The sequence below is a fragment of the Lissotriton helveticus genome, chromosome 11 (assembly GCF_964261635.1).
Source record: "Lissotriton helveticus chromosome 11, aLisHel1.1, whole genome shotgun sequence".
In the NCBI taxonomy this organism is placed as follows: Eukaryota; Metazoa; Chordata; class Amphibia; order Caudata; family Salamandridae; genus Lissotriton; species Lissotriton helveticus.
The window spans coordinates 179,023,470-179,045,644 of NC_136072.1; the positions used below are offsets into that span (position 1 = coordinate 179,023,470).

General features: G+C 47.0%; 1 protein-coding gene across 1 annotated transcript; it reads right to left on the reverse strand.

The window, feature by feature from the left end:
- Positions 1-2,699: 2,699 nt before the first annotated feature.
- Positions 2,700-4,643, reverse strand: RAP2B (RAP2B, member of RAS oncogene family). Its single transcript, XM_078666556.1, has one exon. It carries the CDS (start codon positions 4,361-4,363, stop codon positions 3,812-3,814), a length of 552 nt encoding a protein of 183 aa, XP_078522682.1. The 5' UTR covers positions 4,364-4,643; the 3' UTR covers positions 2,700-3,811.
- Positions 4,644-22,175: the final 17,532 nt, after the last annotated feature.

Below are 22,175 nucleotides of genomic sequence, written 5' to 3' on the forward strand. Positions count from 1 at the left end.
CATTCCTCAAAAAAGAAGTAAAAGCGATCCTCATGGCCAAATTCACCTGAACATTTACCTTGGATCTATTGAGACTCTTCGCTTATCCTCTTATCACATGTCTTGTCTGATCTACTACGTTTCCTTGTTTCCCTGTTTTATTTGCTCTCCATTGATAACCTATAGCCATTCCGTGCACAATAACTTTGTTAATCAATCGCTCGTTTTTCTTATTCCATGTACTTGTAAAGCGCTCTGATATCTGCAAGGATCTTGTTCGCGCTATATAAAACTTTCAAAATAAATAAATAAATTGGAATGAGCATCACTTGTACATATGTGACTAGCAAAGAAGCCAACTTTATCAAGTTTGCATGCTGCACTGGGGCACCAGAAGCAAAACAAAAAACAAACAAAAAATTGTCATTTTCTTACGTATCCAGTACTATACAAGGCTCGAGTTGGGGTACCACGCGGGTGGACGGCGTCCCCCCACTTATTTAACCGGGAGCTCGATAACTGAAGCAAATGGAGCCACACATTCACTCTTTGGCCTCTCTGGGGCGAGATCTCGCCCCCGAGAGGCCAAAGAGTGAATGTGTGGCTCCATTTGCTAAGGGGTGAGCGAGGGAGGCAATGAGTCTGATGGTGCAAGCTACCTTTCGTGACATCACTTACTGTTGTGACGTCAGCGTCCCTCCCCCACTTCTTTTTTTAGGACTTGTGCCCTGGTAGTATACATAACTATGAGAAATTAGTCTCCTTTACAGAGGAAACTCCAGGACTTGGCGAAAACCCGTGGGTAGCTTCGAGATGTTCATCATCTTGAGATGTGTTGAACAGCTGCCGAGTAGTCACGTGACATGAGTGAACCTTTCTCAGCCACTGCAGATCAACAACCCTTTTCACGCTGGGCCACTCACGGCCTTGCTCTCAACTATATAGAAAACAAAAACAAAATTGATGTGCCTACGTGCCCCATATTAATATTGTTTAAAAATCCTCAAACTGGAAACACAGGACAAGGTGTGCCTTTGCAGCACAGTTGTTAGCGAGTAGGAAGTTAATGGGCCAATGTCCAACACCAAAAATCTACTTTATACCACCGCCCAAGCAGGACTGGTATATGCGAGTCAAAGGAATACTTGTCCCTATAATTCTATTTTTGTTTGTGCGAAGTCTGGAAAATAGGCATTGTTCGGGTCACAGACGTCCTGTCCTATCCTAGTGATGCTTGTGGTGTGGGAAAAATACAACTTGCATTATTCGAGTCACACACCCAGGCCCGTCAGCACTGTACAACCAATGACCTTAATAATTTGACAATCACTTCAATAATGCACAGGGACAAGCTCCATCCACGTGAGTTGGAAATAACAGCAGCACTCTGTCGAGACAATGATGCACATGTCCAGGCAAGCCTATCCCTGTTTTACTAAAATGAAACAACTTCGTTTTCAGGTAAAAGTTATAAGTGTACAACTTTTTAGGCCTCCACAACTCCACCTGCTTCTATTTCTTCCAATTTAAGTTTACTGACTGTACATCGATATGTTATTGCAAGATGTGCTGCTGCGCGGTCTTCTTCGATATATAAATCAATGTGTTAGGTTTAGAGTTCCCTTAAGCGCTTGAGAAGCCACGACAGTGAAGACAATGCCAAGCGTGTGTACATGGGTAGCATTAGTAGCCCCGCTACAACGTGTCTAAAGCGGAGAGGTTGGTTCCTGCCCCGCCTCGGGTGGCAACTCCCTGTCTTGAAAGGAATGCGCAAACCCCAAGGCCTCCCATACTAGGACGTGCGGGGCGCGAGATAGGCACGCGCATCCCCTCCTCTTTCAGTATTGAACTGATGCTCTTCGGCAGGGCTGCACGAGGCGCGGCCCACTCGAGACCACACCTCGGCCTACTGACGTCACCGCGCACTGCGTCCAACTGAAGGCGGAAACAGGGATGCACACCCTAAGCCTACTAGAGCCTAGGGGTACACAAACCGCACCCTAAATAAGCCAGGCGGCCTCACCCACTAGCATAGCACAACATTGCATACACATATTACATTAATTCATAATAGCTAGGCGGCTTTAGTAGTTCCTTTGTTTTTATGAACTAGATAAGCCCCCCAAAGCAAATGAGCAGCTTCCTTTCGAATGAACAAAACAGGAAGAGGAGCTTGTGCAACGTCGAATGAGAATGAGGCGCACAGCGCTCCACATGCAGTCTTTCCTGTTAAAGCAATGGTGCATTTAATTACTGTGAACTGTCACACGTGTTATTACGCGGAGATGTCGCTTTCACAGACACGCAAAAGAGGTCAGTGACCATCAGAAGGTGCGGAGACATGTCTCAGTCCAGTTTGCAAAGTGCTGTACTGTGTGAGATTAAACAACCCCGATAAATCTTTTAGATCATTAAGCAGCTCCTTATCTCCTTGCAAGATAGCATACCTCTGGGCACATATTGTGGTGTCCTGGCCCATATATATATATATATATATATATATATATACACACATATACACACACACACAAGATAATAATTTAGCTTACAGAATTATTTCGACCTGCATTGCTGCACATATCATCCCAACTTCAAGTGTAACGTATGCCATAGTGCATATAACAAATGGAATGGGTCTTATATTAATGTTATACTAAGGCAGTCGTTTTCAAATTATCCCAGACCTCATACTTGTAAATAAAAAAGGCAAACCTGGTGAGTTTTGTAAAAAAAAAAGTCAATTTGTATTAAACTTCTTTTGAAGCAGACGACTTTTAAAACCATGTTTGGAGATTAAAATTACACTGTGTTAGTAATTCCATTGTACATCACAACATTAAAATCTTTGTCTTTGCTGACGGGGGGGGGAGGGGGGGGACCTCACAACAGGGAACCAAAAGGAACCGCACGCCTGTTAACTTGAATTAAATGAAGCTGCAAACTTGCAAGACACGGAAATTACACTTAAAAGGCTCAACTGTAAGAACGAAATAGCTTCCGAGGACAAAAGGCCCATTTGTCCTGACAAGTCCAGTATAATTACGGAGAGGAAACTGTTAAGTAGTTGTGGAGTTACAGATAATTGGATTTCGTGGAGTTTTCACAGGTTGGCACCGGCTGGAACAGCTGAGTCTTCAAGGCACTCTGTGGACACGGGGGTGCTGTAGGCCCCGGGTCACACTTGGAAAGAATTAACACTACCCTTTTAAAGGCTAGTCGTCAAAACCACCTATCACCAACAAAACATCTGTGCAGACGTGGAACATTTCTTTTCACAGCTGATACAAAAATACAACCTATATTTCCAAAGTCTCATTCGTTACAGCAGGTAAACAAAATAGAAAAGATTTCCACAAATGTCAACAGGGCCCGCCGCGACTCTCCTTCGCTTTTGGCATTCAGTGTTAGTGACCCTAGTTCAGATGTGCAAATACTTGAGATTGGATACACTGTATCAAAATTCAAACTTTGCATACTCAGACGTGGATTCAGTTTACTTGATGGATGCTTTCATCCGGCCTCCCTTCACGCCCATGGAGAGACACATCTCTTCCTCCTGACCCAAGTATACTCACTGCTTCCCACTGCATCTCGATTTACCATAGTTTTTTTGTCTCATGGCACGTTCATCTTGTCTGCAGCGCCTATACATTTTGTGGTGATCCAGTGCAGTCAGGAAATGCAATAAGGGATCTGGTCAGATGCAAACATCACCCCGAACCACTTGTGGCCGTGCACCCTTGGCACCGGTGGCATCGGCTGGTATTCTCGTATGCAAAGTTGTTTTCAATCATACTCCATTTAAGTAGTGCATTGTACGCCCGTGCTGCTCTCAGAGAATAACACACGAGGAGCAGCACTGGTCGCCGCTGTTTGGCTGAGAGGCATAGTTCATTTGCCGGACAATCTCTGCAAACAGTTCGTCCACTGAGGTCTTATGTTTGGCCGACGTTTCCAGGAAAGGGCAGTTCCATTCATCGGCCAGGGCTTTGCCCTCCCCATACGAGACTTCCCTCTCGCCTTCCAAATCCACTTTGTTGCCCACCAGGATCATGGGCACCTTCTCACAGCGCTTAACGCGGATTATCTGGTCCCTCATGGGCTTGATGTCCTGGAAGCTCTGCTGGTTCACCAAGCTGTAGACCAGGATGAAGCCCTGCCCGTTCTTGATGTACAAGTCTCTCATGGAGGCAAACTGCTCGGTCCCCGCAGTGTCTAGAATCTCCAGCACGGATGGCGACGAGTCCACCTCGATCTCTTTCCGGTAGAAGTCTTCTATCGTCGGGTCATACTTCTCGATGAAAGAGCCTGTCACGAACTGGACGGTCAGCGCTGACTTCCCAACTCCGCCCGAGCCCAGCACGACCACTTTGTATTCTCGCATGGCTCCGGGCGGTGCACTCCCTCTCTCCGCTCCCTCTCCCCGGTAGCCGGAGACCGCTGCTATCCGAGAGCCCGGGCAGGCTCAGGTCATCTGGCACAGCTCAGCGGGGAGGTCTTATTCTTGCAGGTCGTGCCCTCCTCACCTCAGTGAAGGCTCAGAGAGGCTGCAGGCGCACCCCGGCACCAGACGTGTGCTCTGTGGCTCGCGCGACTCCTCGCGCAGCCTTCCATACCTTCCTGTTAGTTGCTGCCCACACTCTACTTATCTCAAATTACACTCGCACTTCTGCAGCAGGCTCGAGCTGATTGGCTCAGCGCGCCCGCTGCATGTGGCTGGCTCGCCGATAGCCGCTCGCCCATTGGTGGAGACATCCTGTCACGGAAAGTGGCTTCACTGCCGAACCTTTACCTATTTATGATTGGTTATTTATATGCAGATAGTGATTGGGTGTTACCTTTTTTTCTTTTTTATTAATCTAATTGTAGCTTCCTGATAGAAAAGTGCTTGCCACTGATAACCACGGGCACCACCCTCCTCCTTATGCCTTTTTCTTTTGTCCCGGAAAGCAACCAGCGATATTTCAAAATGGATAATGTCTGGGAACTGGCGTTTCTTTTTCTGCCCTGCAATACTGTGCTTTTACTTTGTGCGGTTTTCAGATGTATACATGCATACATATTTTTGCTTGCATCTGCAAATGCGGCTACTCCCAGCTCTTGCCAGTGTGCTGACTTTCAGCCTATTTATAGTGACTACTCCGAGAACACCTATAATTTCCCAACGAGCAGCTGTGTTCGGTGCCCTGAAAAGCTTTTCAACAGGCAATTAAAGCATCACGGTTTTTCTGTAGCTGCTGCATTTGCTACAAAGTGACTCAGCGGGAACGAGTCTGCTGCTCGCATCTTTGTATCTGCGGCCCACACGCTTTCTGCGAAAAATACACGTTTTAATCAATTGTTCTCTAAGAGGGAGCCGAACCCTGTGCTGTGCGGAGAGAGCGCGTGATGTGGAGAAACCTAGAGGAAGAGAAGGGCGTACGGGAAGTGAGGAAAAGATGAGAGAGGCTATATGCCCCTTTATCGACATGTGCATTATTGTAGGGGCAGTGACTACAAGCATGCGCATTAACATACCGCATAAGCTTAAGTAATTACCTGATTCATCTAAGCATTATATGGACATGTATCAGGAACACCTGCCATTTGCATTCAGATTGATGAGAGATCAAACGCATTTGCAGGAAGAATGTTAACCCGCTGAGCTGTCATATCCATTTAAGCGATCTGACGACACCAGTGGTAGACTGAATCTACGATGACGTTTCACAGATGTGCATTGTTTACATGATGGCCTACTTCATCATGTTTGAACGACTGCAAATGAACTCTTGCTCTTTTGTGATGATACTTGCTTGACTTGTTTGCAAAATACAGAACATCGTTTACTAATTCGATCAGAAGAACCCCTTAGTTCCCATCTCCAGTAAGCTGATAGGTAACGTAATCCTGTCAGGGTAACTATTAACTTTTTAAGTCTGGCCTTTGACACAGCTTTAGTTGCCTTGTCAGATTACCATTAAAAAAACAAAAAACGACATACTATACATGTAAAGGGGAACATTAGGTGATCAGGCTTCATCCATTCTTTTGTTATTGTGCCATTCACGTTTTGCTTCCTCCCATGATATCATGCAGATCGGGGCAGTGGGTCAGCCTTCTTTACCAATTGGCTCCCTTCCCCCTGAGTAACTGCTCAAAGCCTGTGTACAGTGTGCACATCCACCTATAAATAGTTCCTTTCTCTTGAGTGACAACGATGGCTCAAAGTATACTTACTTGATTTGTTTAATGTTAATTTGAAATATTATCCGTTCATTGTGCCTGCATTTCCATCTTCTTTTAAATATTAGTGTTATATAATGTTTAAGTGACATAAGATTGTAGCTGCCTGCGATAAGTGACATTGAAACAGTGTTGTTGCTTGAGACTTGAGCACTTGGTTAGGTGACGATTTATAATTGTCTCCCCCACAAATAATAATACAACATAGCACAACTGAAAGGCTTGTTAATGAATAAATCAACCCCAATAAAACAGACAGATCAATCAATGTTTTTAAATGCAACATGTTTATTGTAAGTGAAAAAGTGTTGACTATAGGTTGCACGTTTTCTTTTTTTAACTTTTTTTTTTAGGCATTTGCTTCCAATAAAGCATGACTATTGTACCAGCTTGCCAAGGCCAAACCGATTGGGGTTGCTGATTCTTGGTTACCAAGGTGTCACCACTCTTGCTGGCGTTGGAGAGGGTGTGACTTACTGCAGAGAATCAATCTCAAACAATATAGGGAAGACGACCTTCAGTCACATAGTTCAAGATGTGATTTCACTGAGGTGACTTAAGTCTCAGGTGGGCTTAGGAGAGTGAGTGGGCGAATTCTCAAACCCAATGATGTATCATGAAGCATGTCTCACTAAATTCATAAACATTGCAGAGACACCGCCTTCATTAAAAGGATTAATAGGTGTATATATGTAAGTCCAAAGGAGGCCAAACAGAATATTCATGAAAAGGTTTTGAAAGGACTTCTTTTAGATGTATTGTATGTATAAAAACCTTAAGATTTAATATCCAGAAAATCTGTAATGGATCTGCCCTCCTCACAGGCCACTCCTGTCGTCCATACAATATGTTATGCTTACTCGCTTCATCCATGCTTCATGCTTCTGCATGCTTAATCCAGAGATTTCATACAAATAAAAGCTGAACTTCCAAAGCCATTATGACTTGGAATTTGTTCGGTTGAGCCCATGTACTTAGGATCATTAGGAACGTGGATACTGGACGTGACCTCCTGTCCCAAAGGATTAATAGAAGGTAGACTAAGGAAAGACAGAGTAAGTATTGTGCATGAATCAAGGAGGGAAGATTCACCTAAAACTGAGAGACACCTTTGCAAACCTTGGTATAGTAAAGCAGTTACTTACATACTATTCAGTCTCTGTCCAGTCTCTGTTTCTTATCACTGGGGACAAAGATCAATGATGGACCACCCTGTTGACTGCATGAACTACCATAGCCCCCACTCCATAATTCTCTCTCTCAAAGGATGGACCCACTTGACACTATGTCTGAAATGCTAATTTCGTAGTGGTTGAGGAACTATAAGGTTTTCATTACGAATGGCCTGGAATAATGCATGTTATTTCCCTCTTGTTCCTGCGGCCCAGGAAGGAAAATAACAGTGAGTACAAGTTTTGGTGAATAACATGCATGTATTAGATTTACTGTGCTGATTTCCATATGCTTTTCCCTGAAACTGGTACAGGGGCTGGGTGTACATTTATTGGCATACCCTTTTCTATGACTACAACTGTAGGAAGCTGACTTAGTATATGGTGCTCACTTATGTAAGTGTAGCACCCTGCACTAATCCAGTCAACCCTTATGGTGATTTTAGTGGTCTTAGATAACCGTAGAAAGCTCTCTAAGCTGTAGCTGTGGAGAGCATCCTTCAGTCGTAGTCCAGAAGGAGTGTAAAACAGCTTGTTTTACCACCACTTAAGCTTATGGTATAAGTTAAGTGAAAAAGAACTACAGAATCTAGTTATAAAATATGTATTTATTAATAACTCTCACTAACACATTGCAGTATCTCCTACCCAGAGATACAAACACAATACACACAATACTTTGTCAATAGAATACGTAAATACCACAGAATATACAGGGGTCTCCAGGAGGAGACCAAACCATATACTAAAACAGTGGAATACGAACCATGACTTAAGTCAAGAGTGGACCAAGAAGATGTTGAAGAGACAGGGACCCAAGGAATCACCCAAGGCGAGTATCTAGGACCCCTACGGAGGCCGTGTGCAGTGTGGGACCATGACCGCATTCTCAATGGAGTAAATAGAACAAGGGCCCTTCCCAGTGGACCCAGAATAAACCCTGTGGAAGATGGAAGGTTGGAGAGTCACCCCATACATGGATACCCCAGGAAACAGGATACCTACACCAGGAACGCCAGGTGCATAGGTGCGAAGTGACATCGGAAACCGCCGTAGACCACAATGAAGGAATTCAGGAAGATGCCACTGGCGAAGAAGGTGAAGGTGTCTGGTGGAACCCCAAGGTGGATTCAAGGAAAGAAGTACCTGCAAGCAGAGAGTCTATGCCATTCAAGAGTGACCAGGAGGCACAAAAGACAAATGCTCACCAATGTCTTGAATGCAGGAGAGATGCCAGTGCCCATGAACTTGCAGATGTAAGGACCAGGTGACGCTGAGGTAAGCCAGGAGCCGTTCCTGAGCTGCCCCATGTTGGATGTCAAGAGCGAAGGGGTCAGTGTACAGCAGGGGCACCAATAAGCACTGGCAGCGGCAAGAGACATAGTGCTCAAAAAAGGTGCATTGTCAGGACCAGCAAGGTCCAAGTGCCTCACCACAAGCAGGTAAGTCAGAGCAGGTCTAGAGCAAGCATGGGAGCTCACTTGAGTAAAAGACAACCCTCAAGAGGACCCACAGGCTGAAGGCACAGGAGTCACAAGAGGACCTCAAGAAGCTCGCGATATTGAACGTGGCTACAATGCCAGGAAGCCAAATGATTAACACAAATCCATCAGCAGGCAATATGAGGCAGTCTGATGTTTACATCAGTAAAGCTGGAAAGTTGTTTGTAGGGGACAGTATCCCAAGGGAGGATCATGTGAACACACAGATCCGTCATTAATCACAGTATCCAACCTTAACATTTTGTTCTACGACACTGCTTCACTGCTTTTAACTGGTCACCTTAGAAGTCCAGCTTGCTTGACCTGCACACTTAATTCAAGCTAACACCATTGATGTTGTGTACCTATGGCGTTCCTAGGATCTGGATCTTCTTAAAGAGTAACTTTTAATGCTTCTAGCACTGCCATTTCTTAGTTGTCACCATAATCCATGTAATGAAGGCCACAATAGTTTTTTGTTGTTGTTGCTATTAAGTCAGCTAAGACCTTTATCAATGTATTGCCACTAAATCTATAATTCTGATGTATGTTGGAACACCACCTCAGCACCTTCCTATACAGAATTACAAATATGACCTGGATTAGTAATCCTTGCATTCTGATTTATGGCAGTATTTGAGAAATTCCATATGAAATAAGAAACAACAGTTAACAGTGGTGTTTATAAACAGATTTTCACAGGCGATTCCCTCTTACTGGGCTATTTTCTAAGGTGTTCTAACTTCCAGTAATATCTGGCATTAAGTCCTCATAAAACCCTAAAGATGCAGTAATACAAATGCAGAATTTCCACACATCTTGGAACCCTGATTGAACTGCTTCTTACAGAAATAAGCAAATTCATCACAGTCTTTGCTTCTGTCTCTAAAGTCTAGTCCTCTTTGAAAGGAGTCTTTGAACCTTTTGTTTCCTCATCAGCCAGTAAGTAGAGGAGGAACTGTGCTGGTTGACAATCCAAAGTTTTTAGATTCCAGTATTTCAACAAAGATCAGTTTTGACACTTATGAAATCATTGCCTGTTATTCTTCCAACACCAGTGAAGAGATTGCAAATTAAACGGGTCAAAGGCCAATCCAGTAGACAACACTTTTCAAACTAAGTTCACATTGTTAAATTACTCTAAAGTAAGGATAGAATGTGTTTAGTGTTTCAGTTGAATTATGATTTCATAAATGAAACAAGATTGCAACATTGAATTCTTATGTGCTTTAGTGCAGCAAACGCTTCCCTGACCACATACATTTTCTTGATCAGAATATCTGACAACCTCCCAAGAAGTTTACGATCTTTTAGAAAAGGATATTGAATTGAAGGTTTCCTTTTATGCACAGTACTTTGTTAGCAATATCTTCCTTTCAAGGAAGTAAAAAACAACTTAAAATCAGGGGATTTGAAAAAACTTTACCTTGCTGCCGACCTTGTTGGGATTAAAGAAGCGGGAGACTCACTGCCCACAACGCTGCCAGTGGCCACTGACACCGCCACCGGTCCCTCCGCGCCGCCGCAGCCCCTTCACTCGTGCGCGGCCACTGTGTCTGGAGGACCGAGGGGAGCTGGGAACTACATCTCCGAAGCTCCCTCGCGGCCCTGCAAAGGGGGATTACACACCAGGAGGCGCCATAAAATCAACGTCACCCCCCTCAGAGGCCGGAGGAGGCTGGACTGGGCCAGAGCCCCTGGCCGAAGAGCGACCCACATTCAACAGAACTGTAAGCCCCCGTTTGCTTTATTTATCCTCTGATGATGTCTTCTGTTAGTGCCTGATCGGGGTTAAGCACATACCTTGTTGGGTTTTGAAAGTGGGACCTTTTTTGTCTTCTTATACCCGTTTATAGACTCAATACCAGACTCAGACTCAATACCTTCAGAATTTGCCATTACTTATGGAAAGCCGGGAAACTAGAAGCATGGCTGCGGCAGGCGCTAGAAAAAAACTGACTGGAACTCTTGACGATTTTATCGTCCGCACCAACTCCTTAATAGACCAAGGCATTGTATTGATGGAAAGAAGAGTTTCCCAAGAACTAGTGGCGGCCAAAAGGTCTTCTCTGGGCCATATCGGTTCCGTGCGTACTCCCAACACCTCTACAAGCACTAATAACCCTTTACTGATCCACGCTGAGATTCATAATGACACCACTAGCCAGCCAGCAGTATTAGATCTTACACCTCCTGATGCGCAGTCTCTGCCCCTCCCCCTGTCCCTGTCCCAAACTCTACCTGACCCTAGCCCATCAGCCATTTTGGCTGACCCCAAACACGATAATTCATCCACTCGAAAGAGGGGGAAGCGGGAGGGGGCTATCCTGAAATGTAGGCAACCTAAGCCCATTATCCCCAACTCCAAGAAAGCCAGTGGAAGAAAACCCACAAGTACTGGCCTCTCTAATAACGAGAGAGATAGAATAGAAGAGGAGAGGGAACCAGACGGAGTATCCAATGGGAACCTTATGGGGATTGAAGAGCCACGAAACGAGGCTCTATGCCTACCATTGAGTATACTAGATGACACCATTCTAGACAACACCATGGCTGACATCTTCGAAGACAGCTTTATAGCTGACGCGCCAGGAGCTGATAGACCGGGAGGTTTAGCCAGAGGGGATGAGCCTGTAGTCTACGCCCTGACCGATGTCATTAAAACCTTACTAGCTCCCCTAGAGGCTAGGCTCCTAGGAATTGAAAAATTGCTTCAAGATTTACAAAAGGACCCAAGACCCCATGCTCCGCTCCGTGCTAATAGGGTAACCAACGCCACTAACGCCACTGCCCCAGTAAATAACTCACAACCAGCCAATAAACGTCCAGTGGTAGCAAAAAACAACACACCTACGACCCCTTTGTTGACCACTTCTAACCCCGAGTCCAAAAAAGGGGGTGTCCGGTCCCACATATTAGCTGAGCACACTAACCAAACTAAAATAAACAATCATGCTGCCCCCACCCCAAAACCAGATTCTTCCTATCCCGCTAAGAGCCAGAAACGTCGGAACATCAACTTACCTCCTGAAGCCTGTCGCTTTGAAATCATTTTGACAGGTGTACCGGAATTGGCCCGACATCTTTAGAGCCCTTTTGGGCTCTTAAGAACAAGGTACGACACTGGATAGCAAACATCTACCCACTACCACCCAATATCCACAGTAACATCTTGATGGTTGAGAGAGCCCCTTGGGTGGGTCCTAATAGAAAAGCACTTCAGGGAGATTGTGTCGTAGTGACTTTCGAGGACCCTCGCACTGTTGACCACATATGCATGGGGAAACCTGTAACCATTGGTACTTCGATCGTGGCCAGATCGCTGTCCTATTTTTATATGCCCAGGGGGAAATTGGACAATGGCTGGAGCTGGCTGAGGGATAATAACTATACCCGGGGAGGTAGGAGGCATGAGGGGCGTAGGGACTTGAACAGGTTTATCCCAGGTGGTGGGGTAGTAGAAGGATGGAATTTGTCACAGCGCAGAGGTGGTCGGCCTACCCATGGAGGTAGTCTGGGTAGCGAGGAATGGTATGGCCCCCAGTTTATCCAACCTCCCATTCCCTGTTATAATAGGTTCAGTGCACTGGAGGCTGTTGATTGACTTACGGAAGCCCCGGAAATTTCTTGCCCTCATATCCCCTTAACCGAAACTGTAGAAAAATAAACTAGTAACTTACAGAGCTTAAACCTCGCCTGTGGCAACCCAATACCCACCTCTTTGGTAACCAGGGAAGATAACCACAACGTACAGGGCAATGATTGTTTCTTATGTGAGAGAAGAATTGAGGTAGATTGCATTACATCGCAGGATACAGGTAATGCTGGGACCGAGGACCTCATAGTTCCCGCCAGTCCCAACACTCCAATTTCCACAGTTGGTCATGGGATTGAACCGGTCACCTTACTCATTAATGGTAAAAGTAGAGATTTGAGCGTTGTTTCTTGGAATGTCACAGGTCTCGGGAATAAAACAAACCTTCCCGATTGAAACGAACCGATAGAAAGGTATGACCTGTGTATCTTTCAAGAGACATGGTGCTTGGAGCCAGTATATAAGCCCGGCTATTCGACTTTCCATGTCCCTGCAACTCCCTCTAGAAGGGGTCGCCCATCTGGAGGTCTGCTTGTCTGGGTTAAAATCTCATTAAACTTTAAGATCTCCCACTCCCCTAACATCTCCCATGACATGATGAGGTTAACAATTCGGTTTCCACAAGCCCCAGAAACTCTGGAAGTCTTTAACATCTATGCTAGAGGTATACCAGGGGGGGGAAATCTCCAACCATAGCTCTACTTGCAGACTTACTCTGTAACTGTTGGAAACCGGCTATTTCGGGTAGGCTAAGGCTGACGCCAAAGCCAGGCCGAAACCACCATTCCAGTCAGGGCAAGGAAGTCACACGCCAAGATAACCCCTGCTCACCCTCTAGGTAGCTTGGCACGAGCAGTCTAGGCTAAACTCGGAGGCGATGTGTAAAGCATTTGCGTCAGCGCACAACAGCAACAACATACTAGGTACACCACAAAAGAGACTCCACACAAGGTTATATTAAAATAACTTTTGTATTGTCAAAACATATCAGATAGAAATTACACATGTACATTGTGCCAACTGGCACGGCAATATTCACAAGGGATTATTTACAAGACAGGGCCACATGGGCCACTGTCTGAATCAACACTTTGCAGATATAGAAATACTTGTCAGAAATTAGAATAAAAGTATATAAACTTCACTGTAACACAAAGTAACAATTATAGATCACATCCAGTAACTACTGGGAACAGGTAAGTACCACCTACGCAACCCTAAACCCCTTAGGAGACTGTCGCGCAGGGGACCAGGACCTCACTAGGACCACCTGTACTAAAAGAACAACCCCCTAAGTATCACACAGCATTTAGGGGTCTAAGAAAGAACACATTACCCATGATGCATAAATATACATTCAGAGGAGTAGTAAAGAGAAACACATAATGTATAAACCTACACATTCAGCGGTGTTAAGAATAAAGCACATGATGCAATAAAATACATTCAGAGGTACCAGACTAATACAGTAGCACAATAGTCACATGATGTCTAAAAACATTCAGAGGTGCAGGAATAAGACATGATGCAAGAAATCACATTCAGAGGTACAAGAACCATACAATTGCGCAAAACCTACATAAGCCACCACCTGTGGCAGTCCCTAGGCCAACTGGCCTTGTTGGGGCTAGAATTCCCTGAGTCTCAATGTCAGGGGCCTAAACGATGCAGGGGCCCACTACTTGCTGGGCCCCTGGGAACACTCACAAGGGCCTAAACGTTGCAGCTGGCACTAAGTGCTACGCAGCTGTGAAGGCCTGGCACCACTGTGCCCTCGCTGTCCCACACACGGACTCTCTCCTGGAATTGCGCCTAAACGGTACAACTGCCCACTAATTGCTGGGCAGCTGGAGATTCAAAACTGCGCCGGGGCCCTCTCTGGCCCTAGAACGAACTGCGCAAAAGGTTGGAGCCACACAGGCTCTGAAACAGCTGGGGGCGTTGGAGCCATCTGGCTCTTAATCAAAATATGGCCCCCCTGAGCTCCTCTGGGCTCACACACGTTGGGGCGACCCGCTGCCAGCCGGGGCCGCCCTTGAAGCCCTCGGGGCTTCCTCCTGACGATGCACGCGCTCGCACTACTGGGGGCGGGGAGTCCCTCTCGGGGGACTCAGAACACAATGCCCCCCGATGCGGCCGCTGGGCTGGCAACCCAATGCCCCCTGGATGTGGGAGCCTCGCTGGCTCTAGACTACGTTGGGGTGACCCGCTGCCAACCGGGGCCGCCCTGACTCTGTGCCCCGAAGCGGCACCAACATCCAGCAATTCGGGCCCTCAAGAGCCCCTCGCGGCTCTGTAACCTCGGTGGGGCGACCCACTGCCATTCGGGGCCGCCTTTACTCGGTGCCTTGACCGGCGCCGCACGGAGCTTCCTCCCCCCGCAGCCCTTCACTCACCGGTTCTGCTGCGGGGGGGCTCCAGCGTCGCGCCGCTCTCTCTGCGGCGTCCTCCCGGTCACATGGGAGCCTCGCTGCTCCCGCGCCGGACTTCTCTCTCTCGGCAGGGCTCCCTCGGCACACGGGAGCCCTGTCAGCTGGCCGCCACGTTTCTCTGGGGCTCCCTCAGCCGAGAGGAGCCCCGTCCACCGCCGCCATCTCCCGCCCTTCGTTCCTTCCTCCCCATCAACTGCGGGGGCGGGACTTCCGGCCGGCCGCGACAGGATTGGCCGGCCGGTCAGTCACTTCCGGGTCACCGCGGGCAGCGCGGCGGCCCGATCCTTAGGCAGGCAGGCGGGGGCTGATTCCTTCTACGGGCCAGATGGCTTAGCGCTATAAGCGGACATAAAGCGCTCCTAAGCGCTGGGAAAAGTCCATATAAAGCGCTCTCAAGCGCTTGGGGAAAATGAAGCGCTCTTAAGCGCTAGACAACAGGCAGAGCGCTCCCAGGCGCTCTGGGGGAAGCACAGCGCCCCCAGGCGCTAGGAATACCGCTCCAGCGCTCTTCCCCAGGGAAATGCAGCTTCTCCATGCTGCCAAAGTCCCAGAGTTTCCAAGGGGGCAAAGCCAAGTCCCCCCATCCGCCCAGGCAGGGCAGAGGGGTCCCCCAGGAATCCAGGCAAGTCCATCAGGAGTCCAGGGGCTGGGCAGGACTCAGGGATCCCCCTGAACCCAAGCAGCAGCACGCCCCTGGCAGATTCAAGTCAGAAAACAAGAACAAATTGGAAGGGAACACAGCCCCTTCTTATACACAGAAAAGGCTTTGAAGTCTTTTGAAGTCTTTGTGTAAGCGAGCCCTAAGCCCTGGGTGTATCTGGTTTCCCTCCCCTGTCAGCCTCAGGTCAGAGGTGCCAGGGGGCCATCCGGAGGGAGAGGCAGCAGGGTGGGCTGACAGGCATCGCCTGGTACCACCAGAGCTCTTCCCTCCCATCCGTGACAGCAGATGGGGGCCTTTCATCTATGGCTGACTCAGACCCCCTCCTACTCACCAGACGGTCCATCTACCAGCAGGCCCAGGCATGCCTGGGCCAGGCCCATCAGCCAATCACGCGCCAGCAGACTCACTACACAATTATGCCAACTTCTAAAAGTAGCGCTTCTAGACTAGACACAGCCATGCCGCATATACCATTCTGCAGCATTCATTCTCACGAGTTTACACATATCAAACTCGACCCTGCACTCCCCATGCATCAGGAATCTACCATGGGCATACATATTCCCCATTCATTCCTATGGGAGGGCAGGTCACTCACCATCCCTACACAGAGAGCACACGCACTTTACACTGTACCACAGTAAAAAAGTGCGCAGAGGCCTAAAATCACCAATCCAGGTTCCAAAAACAGGCTAGGAAAAAGCAAAAAGTCACGGGGTGAACCTGCCCAAAGGACCGGGTCCAACACATCCCCCTTCCAGCCAAAACGCAGGGTAGACCAATCACTACACTGATGGTCTTCAATGCTTTGGGCGACAAAACCACGGAGACGGGCCTGCAGGGCAGGGCCACCTTCCAGTTTTTCGCCACTCTGAACCCACAGGGATTTCCCTCAACAAAAGCTCTCTGACACAACTAGGATACCCCACTGGTACACACTAGTCATCCACAGCCAGGACCAGGCCCTAGGCCATCCAAAGACCACAGGTCCTAACCAATCCACAGAGTGGGGGCAGAAGCCCCTGGCACACAATAGCCAATCTCCACTCTCTCTCCCAGGGTAGCTACACTACCACTGCTCCTACAACCTAGGGACCACACCCTCAGGCTGACTAGAGGTCACGGCAAGAATGCCCCACCCTACCTCTATTCCACCAATGTTAGAACTGGGGGTCTCTAGTTGGCAGAGGTAAGTACCTTAGACCAAGTAGGGACCCTTGCTTCTCGTCAGGGTGAAGGAATAACCCTCACAGGGAAGCACTCACCAGAACACAACTCTCCTACCAGATCAGGACCTCACTCCGTCACTGGTCTATCACCTGGAAATTATTTCACTTCTGAGGTACAAAGCACACAGCACAGTCCCTCTTCAAGCAGGTGGGGGGCACAGCACACAGCAAAGCCCCCTTTCCTCTACCTTAGTGGAAACAACAAACTGCAGGTGGGCCCCAGAACACACAGCAAGGGCAGCCCCCTCAGTCTCTTCAGCTGATCTATTTGGGTAGAGATTCCTCTTGACCTGGAAGTTTCCTAATCTCCCAACCTAGGATTTAAACCCTCAAGTTGCACCGGGGTCAGAAGTACACCGGCCTTCTGCACCCCCTTCCAGTTCTATGATCACAGGCACAGTATGTCTCAGGCTAGACAGAGCACACGCCAGTGGCGTAGCAGCGACACACTCTCCTCCCACCGGGGTCAGAAGTAACGACACCGTCCCTCTGCACCCCCTCCAGAGTTCTGCACCCTCCCACCTGGGAGCGGTACCACTGGAAGCCAACAACCGGTCAGGACACTGACTACAGATGCCCTTCCCTCCAGGTCAGGCTGAACCTGAACCTGGCCTCCCCCCTCCTCAGGGAACGACCTCCAGAGGCCCCAAAAAATGATCAAGCACTCTAGACGGTCAAATGCTCAACGAGCCAGGACTTCTGCACCCTCCACTTAGGAGCGGTACTGCCCACACCCGGACCGCCGGAGTTCTGATTACAGAAACTCCCCGTCCTCTTGACACAGGAAGATCCTCTTCAAATGACTTGTAAGTACAGCCTAGGCCCCTGACCTGGCGCTCCCTTAGGGAACCCTCCGGGCCCTGAGACAGGGTTTCGGGCCACCGTGGGACACACCGTCCCACACTCACTCCACCTCCACTGAGACAGGACGCGAGCCCCTACACCCCTACCATCCTACTGGGACCTAGCTGGGCTACACATGAACCTCTTCACCTACACCGGATCATCAGATACACAAGCCACTACTTTTAGAATCACTCCCTAATGTCTCTGCACGACATCCAGCACACCGCCAGACATCCACCTCATGTGCAAGCTCCTTAAAAAAAACTCACACCACTCCTCCAGTTCAACACAGAACTCATCCACACACTCCCCCTCCAGACTGGTGAGACAGTTCCTCACTGCCTCTGACTCTCAACCTGTCACCCTCTTACTGAGCACCAGGCACCATACTCTGGGAAATGGGAACGGGAATTCGCGCACTGGACACATTTAAGCTGCCACCACTGGATCCTACCATACTGGGGAACCCAGACACACACTACACTCAGGGAATAACCATCCTCCTGAGCAAGCAATTTCTCCTCCACACTCCCTCTCTTCCATCTACCCACCCAGGGACAGGAACAGGAGTTGGACACTGGACCCAGCAAGGGATTCCTCCTCTATGGGAACCTCCCCTCTCTACTGGCGTCCCGCCCTGTCATTTTCTCTCACCTGCCACTAAACATAAAGCGCAGGAACACCATCTGAAAATGACACTCTTGAGGAAAAACAAAATCAAAAACAATAATCCCAAATATGTGACTATCTGAAAACGCAGAGTTTTTGTAATGTAGCCAGTTGTTGTTATGGCACTGTGCAAATACAAGTCCAAATCCCACCGCTGCCACCAATGTTGGAAACCGGCTATTTCGGGTAGGCTAAGGCTGACGCCAAAGCCAGGCCGAAACCACCATTCCAGTCAGGGCAAGGAAGTCACACGCCAAGATAACCCCTGCTCACCCTCTAGGTAGCTTGGCACGAGCAGTCTAGGCTAAACTCGGAGGCGATGTGTAAAGCATTTGCGTCAGCGCACAACAGCAACAACATACTAGGTACACCACAAAAGAGACTCCACACAAGGTTATATTAAAATAACTTTTGTATTGTCAAAACATATCAGATAGAAATTACACATGTACATTGTGCCAACTGGCACGGCAATATTCACAAGGGATTATTTACAAGACAGGGCCACATGGGCCACTGTCTGAATCAACACTTTGCAGATATAGAAATACTTATGTGCAAAAAAGGAAAGGGGTATCCCCGACTAGAGTTCCTAATTTCGGGATATGTGACCATGTGTCAATACAATAATTAGGAACAGGATAAAAAGGGCGGATAATTACTGACAAAAGAAAAGGAACACTAAATCTACAAAAACGTGTACGGTACAGTTAGATTTCATAACTTTTTTATTTTTTATTATTAAACAATCATATATCAAAAAAGGGGGAGAAGGAAAGGGAGGGACCAATATATTTTATACATTCATTGTTGTATGGTCTCCATCTTATTTTATAACAGCATATAGTTATACATATTTGTCGCAATGGTTGACGCAATGGATAACTTATTTACGGTTTACATTCATGATGCTGTGTGACATATTACATTAAAATACATGGCTAAAGGTTAGGGTGTTACTACGCGCGTTTCGGCTATTTAGCCTTCATCAGGGAGCCATGATGGGTGTTTCTGGAGTACCTGTACATCCATAAAAAGGAAAAATAGAAAAAACATATGTATGAGATAACGGTTCCTATCAGTGTCAGTATAGAGTCCTAAGCTATTTACAATCTAATGTCTAAAAACATCACATCTTTTCAAAAAGGTCAATGAGGTGATGGTTAAAATGGAAAACAGTACTCATATACACGTCAATACATCACTTCTATCTATTATATATAGGCACAACTATTTACATGACATTCTATGCACCATATTTATATCCTTGTGAATTTTTACATGTTCTATCGCATTTCGCATCTGCTAGTGGTCACAATGTATCTATACAATTATATACATATATGCTAGGGTTTTACTCGGTGTAGCTTCAAGGCTGGTTGATGGAATCACATGCACTTGTACAATTATGTACTTATATGCTCGGGTTTTACTAGGTCTAACTTCAAGGTTGGTTGATGGAATCACATGCACTTGTACATAGTAAGGGCCAGAGTCGTGAAACTTGATAGTGTATAATTTTGTCAGTCTTTTATCGGTTTATAGGAACACAAAGAATAAAATGGGTAGAGGCCCCAAGGTGCACCTAGATGGCAAGTAAGTGACCTACACTAATTGTAAAGGTGAGAGGTTGGGAAGGAGAAAAGAGAACAGATGAGGAAACAGATACAGAGTGAGAGATGTAGAATAAAAGAGTGGAGGCTCACCCGGAACTTATGGTTATGACGTCCTGTAGTTTTAGCACAGATGGGTAATGTGGGTATAGATCAGTTGCCAGTAGGGGAAGATAGGATCCTGGTAGGGTAGGGCCAAAAGTATAATGATTAGCACAAAAAAATGAAAAACACAGCGGAACTATATCCTATTTGAATTGTGGTAACAGGAGGTACCTATATGATAACTGGCTTAGAGACAGTCTGTAGTCGTGCGCGAATTTGTTTAATGGCACTTCAGGATACCTCTATATTGGTATGGTAGGTCCTTCGTTTAGAACGGTCACTTGGTATTCAGTGGCAGTGGTGGCACTAATAGATCGTGCCTGTAAAGATAGAGAGGGATGTTTGCTTTATGAGTCTAAGAAATCACTGAGAGAACTGATACTGTGACTTGTGGAGACTGAGATAAAACTAGCATACCTGGTGTAGATCACTGGTATGTGAGATAGTGACCGGTCTTATCTGCTTGCAGGGTAGGCTGGTTGGGCTATAGGGAAAGAAAGCGATGCTCACTTGGTAAGTCTGGAAAACAATTAAAAGAGCTAGTGCAGTTATTGGTGGGGATTTAGGGAAAAAAACGAGCGTACCTGGAGTGGATCACTCGTATATGTGCTGTCAGCCAGTCTATTCCGCTTGTAGAAGTTGGCTAGTGGAGCAAAAAGTTCTCCGGTGGTGGCACTAGGGGCAGGGATAAAAAAACACAGTGGTGATTCACCGGATACTACTTTGTGGGGGTTATGTGGTCTTAGATACATGCAGGCCGCGCAAAGTTACCTGTTTAAGCGGGCCGATGCGTGTCCCGCTGAACGGTGTATGTGGATTGGCGAGTCAGCTGCTAGGTAAAGGGAAGGGTGAAGAATGGAAATATTCCATTACAAGCTGTTCCGTAAGTGGGCTGACTAAGAGCGAGCAGCTGGACAGAGTGCGTACCTGGTAGAAATGCTGAGCGGTCCTTCCGATCGTGGGTTTCTGCAGGGGTCTCTGTCCCGGTGTAAAACAGGAAGGGAAAATGTAACGGGTAGATGAGTCCTTTTATCTCGAGATTGCGCGCGCAGACGGGTGGAAGGTCAATGTGGGCAGAGCGCAGGCCCGGAGTTCCAAGGAGGGTTCCAGGGAACGCGGCGGCCATGTTGGAACGGGCTAGGCATTATGTTACGAAGCCGGTAACAATCCTATATTGGTGTTCTCTGTGTGATAATGGGGTCAAATAGGAAATTAAGAACTAGATTCTTATTATATGACATGTTCCGAGGCCTGCCAGTATAAAACTGCAAGACATATTTCTCAAGGGGTTGGTAATGGCATAGCGGCCATGTTGGAACTGGTTGTGCGTTCTGATTGGAATATCCATATCAAGTCGGAGCAATAGGTATATTAATGTTCTATACAATACATTAGGGTCATGTTGCAAGAGATTTGGAGGTGTTGGCAATAGAACATATTTTAGGCTTATGTTGTTATTTTAACTATAGGGTGAGATAATGAGCCCAATCAGATTTGAAAATGAGATTGAAACTGATGTGTAGGACATGAGGACTGTCTCTAATAGGGCTATCACCTCTGGCTCTGAGGCAATGTGTGAGCCCAGGAACTTAGCTTGTGTCAGTGGCGCTCATGGCGGCCAGAGGCGGAAATCGATCAGTTACGTACGACAGACCATAGTCATGGCTTGCCAGTATCGTCTATTAGAGATGGAACAGATAGACTTATGCATTTAAGTTATTACAGTTCTATGTCTTATAGATCAAAGCGGGCTAACTACACTGACACGACTGTATGTCTAGTCCCCAGTGTATTTTCTGGATGTTGACTGGGTCTCTAGCATGTCAGAATCTGATATGTTATAGATAAGACGACATAGAAAATATATGTCAGCCATAGTTATATTTAAGTACTTGATCCCAGGGTAGTTCATTGTTAAGCCCTTTTGCATATGTGTCCAGTGAAAAAATCCAATATACTTCTCGGCACTTACGGATCTGGGTGCTCAAGGTGACCGTGGACTTGCGTATTTTTTCCAGGATGTACCACCGTATGTCATTTGGGTGGTGTTTAGCCTCTTGGAAATGCTTCACTAGGGGTGCTTGAGTTTTCCCTGTGCGTATGGCCGATCTATGTTCAGATAGGCGTGTGGACATCATGCGGGCAGTTTCCCCCACATAGCCCAAATT